General features: G+C 65.6%; 1 protein-coding gene across 1 annotated transcript in view; it reads right to left on the minus strand.

The window, feature by feature from the left end:
• LOC102754209 (A disintegrin and metalloproteinase with thrombospondin motifs 7) overlaps nucleotides 1-2,775 on the minus strand; it is a 16,949-nt gene that overhangs the window by 1,491 nt on the left and 12,683 nt on the right. Inside the window, exons 6-9 of the mRNA XM_015558974.1 lie at nucleotides 2,748-2,769; nucleotides 2,388-2,524; nucleotides 1,055-1,175; nucleotides 18-262 (exon numbers count right to left, since the gene is read on the minus strand). Coding sequence (XP_015414460.1) covers nucleotides 18-262; nucleotides 1,055-1,175; nucleotides 2,388-2,524; nucleotides 2,748-2,769 — 525 coding nt within the window. The remainder of the gene's footprint in view (nucleotides 1-17; nucleotides 263-1,054; nucleotides 1,176-2,387; nucleotides 2,525-2,747; nucleotides 2,770-2,775) is intronic.

The following is a 2,775-nucleotide window of genomic DNA, read 5'->3' on the forward strand; positions in this document are numbered from 1 at the left end:
GGGAGGAGGGCAGGCACCTGGATCCAGATGGACTCATTGGTGGGGCCGGGAGACGTGAGCTTCTCCAAGTTGCCGTCGCGCTCGTAGGTGAACGTGGTGCCTGCGATCTGGTAGTCGCCGACGTACTGAATCTTCAGGCCTCCGTTGAGGTAGTACTTCCCCGGGTCCCCGCCCCGAAGGGCCAGGAAGTTGGTGGACTCGGCCACCTCCTTGATGAGGATTTCACGGGCGCCGGCCGGGATCTGCCCCACGTCCACGTACCCTGGTGGTCAGGGCGGTGCCCGGGTCAGCAGCTGGCTGCCCCCGCCTCCTCCCTCCCCTCTCTTCCCGGCCGGCCCCGCCACTGGCTTAAGATTCTGAGCTGTATGCCCCGCTGGCGTGCAGGAGGCAGCCGGTCCATGATTCTCTCTCATTGTTGCTGTTTCTCTCTCTCTCTCCCTCTCCAAAATCAATAAAAAAATGTTTTTAAAAAAAAATATATTTGAAAAGTCAAGGTTGAAGATAAATAAGTAAATAAGCAAACACCACGGGGCCCCAGGGACACCCCCCTCCCTCCGCACGGGCACAAGCTCTTTCCTTCCGGCGGTGATGCCTCTGCCGCCTCCTACAGGCAGTCTTCCCGGATTTACCCAGGTCGGAGGCCGCTTCCTCCGGTGCCCTCCCAGCCCTCTGGGCCTCCCTCTGCTGCATCTGTGAGGCTAAAAGGTCCTGTGACCCTATCAGACTATGAGGCCTTAATGGCGATGTCCCCCTCGCTGGGAGGTGGGGGTGTGGGGCTGCCAACACCCGGAGAGGAGGGAGACTCTGAAGCTTCCTGACAAGGCAGTAACCCTCGGGAAGGCCTGAGAGCGCCCGTGAGCCTGAGCCGCCCCACCTGGGGTCCCTGGGGTCCCCGGGGCAGGAGGACGCCCTGGGACACAGGTCACTGTGTCTGTGCCAAGTGTCCCATGGGCTTGGATCCTGGACCAAGCTCACAGCCAGGTCGAGACGGTGGGGCCCAGGGGGGCCGAGGAAGGGCCCGGGGTCCTCCCACCACAGGGGGTGCTGACCGTACCGTTGGGCCCATTTTCCTGGAACACCCAGCTCAGGGTGTGGCAGGTGGAGCCGTTGCCCCCGCACACACCACAGCGGTCCTCCACGGCGCGGGAGTCGATCTGATAGTCGCAGCCCACGTTCTGCAAGACACGGGGGCACGGGTGGGGGGAGGCCCCGGGGCGGGCGCGTGGGGCTGGGAGGAGACCCCAGGCGAACTCCTCTGCCTCCCCAGATGTGAATAGATGGACCCCTGCTGTGAGGCTGGGTGGTGAGGCTGCAGGAGAGGAGCGATGGGGCAGGGAGTGGGGAGGTGAGGGGGGGCAGTGGGTGCTCAGTGCGGACGGGAATCGGGGTCCCGGGCCCTGGGGTTCACACCCCCTGCGGCTCCGCCTCGGAGCCCAGGCCCCAGGCCTCAGTGGCTTCACCTCCCAGAAGGTCTGCTGTTTGGTCTAATTAGCATATTAGCTCTTTATTATATAGGAGTGGAGACCCGCCCATGGGCGTGGCTTAAATGAGGTCCGGTCAGGGGCGGGGCCTGTGGTGGAGACCCTTCAAGGGGGCGTGGCTGGTAAAGGAGGTCGGCTCAGGGGCGGGGCCTATGGTGGAGACCCTCCTGGGGGCGTGGCCTATGGTGGAGACCCGCCCATGGACGTGGCTGAAAGGAGGTCCGCTCAGGGGCGGGGCCTGTGGTGGAGACCCTCAGAGGGGGCGTGGCTGGTAAGGAGGTCCACTCGTGGGCGGGGCCTACAGTAATGACCCTCCTATGGATGGGGCTATGTTGGGGGACCCTCCTATGGGGTGGGGCCTATGGCGGAGACCCTCTCAGGGGCCGCAGATGGTGGAGATCCTCCTGGGGGCGGGGTCTAAGGTGGGGACGCTCCAAGGGGCGTGGTCTATAGTAAAGACCCTCCCAAGGGCGGGGACCCTCTCAGGGGCAGGGACAACAGTGTGATCCTCCCAGGGGGCGGGGCCTACCATGGAGACCCTCACAGGGGTGGGGCCTATAGTCGGGGACCCCCCATGGGGCGGGGTGTAAAGTAAAGACCCTCCTATGGTGCGGGACCTACAGCGGAGACGGGGCCTACAGTAATGATCCTCCCAGGGGGCGGGGCCTACAGTAATGACCCCCCGAGGGGGCGGGGCCTACAGTAATGATCCCCCAGGGGGCGGGGCCTACAGTAATGACCCCCCAGGGGGCGGGGCCTACAGTAATAACCCCTCAGGGGGCAGGGCCTACAGTAATGATCCTCCCAGGGGGCGGGGCCTACAGTTATGACCCCCCAGGGGGCGGGGCCTACAGTAATAACTCTCCCAGGGGCGGGGAGGGTGATGGCGACCCCCCAGGGGCACACCTGGCAGATGCCGTTGATGCAGACGTCTCGGTTGCCCCGGCGGCCCTCGTAGCAGGGCGTGCCGTCCAACACGGCGTCCCGGAACCTGTCGCTGAAGGACTCGCCCTCGGGCTTGCAGTGCAGCTCGCAGGGGGTCACTGGAGGCGCAAGTGCAGGAGCCGTGAGGGACCCCGGGGCAGGCGTCTTGGGGATCCCCAGGATGCCCCCCTCCACGATGTGCACGGACGGATGGACGGATGCTGCTGGGGGAGGGGTGGGGCCGGGGAGCACAAACGGGCTGCCATCCGATGGGGCGAGGGGAGCGCCCCGCTGGCCAGTGGGGAGCAGCCCGGGCGCAGGCTCGGGGGGCGCAGGACTCACGGTCGGTCGGCTGGGGCTCCCACTTGCA

This window comes from Myotis davidii, unplaced genomic scaffold, assembly GCF_000327345.1.
Source record: "Myotis davidii unplaced genomic scaffold, ASM32734v1 scaffold1914, whole genome shotgun sequence".
Taxonomy (NCBI): domain Eukaryota; kingdom Metazoa; phylum Chordata; class Mammalia; order Chiroptera; family Vespertilionidae; genus Myotis; species Myotis davidii.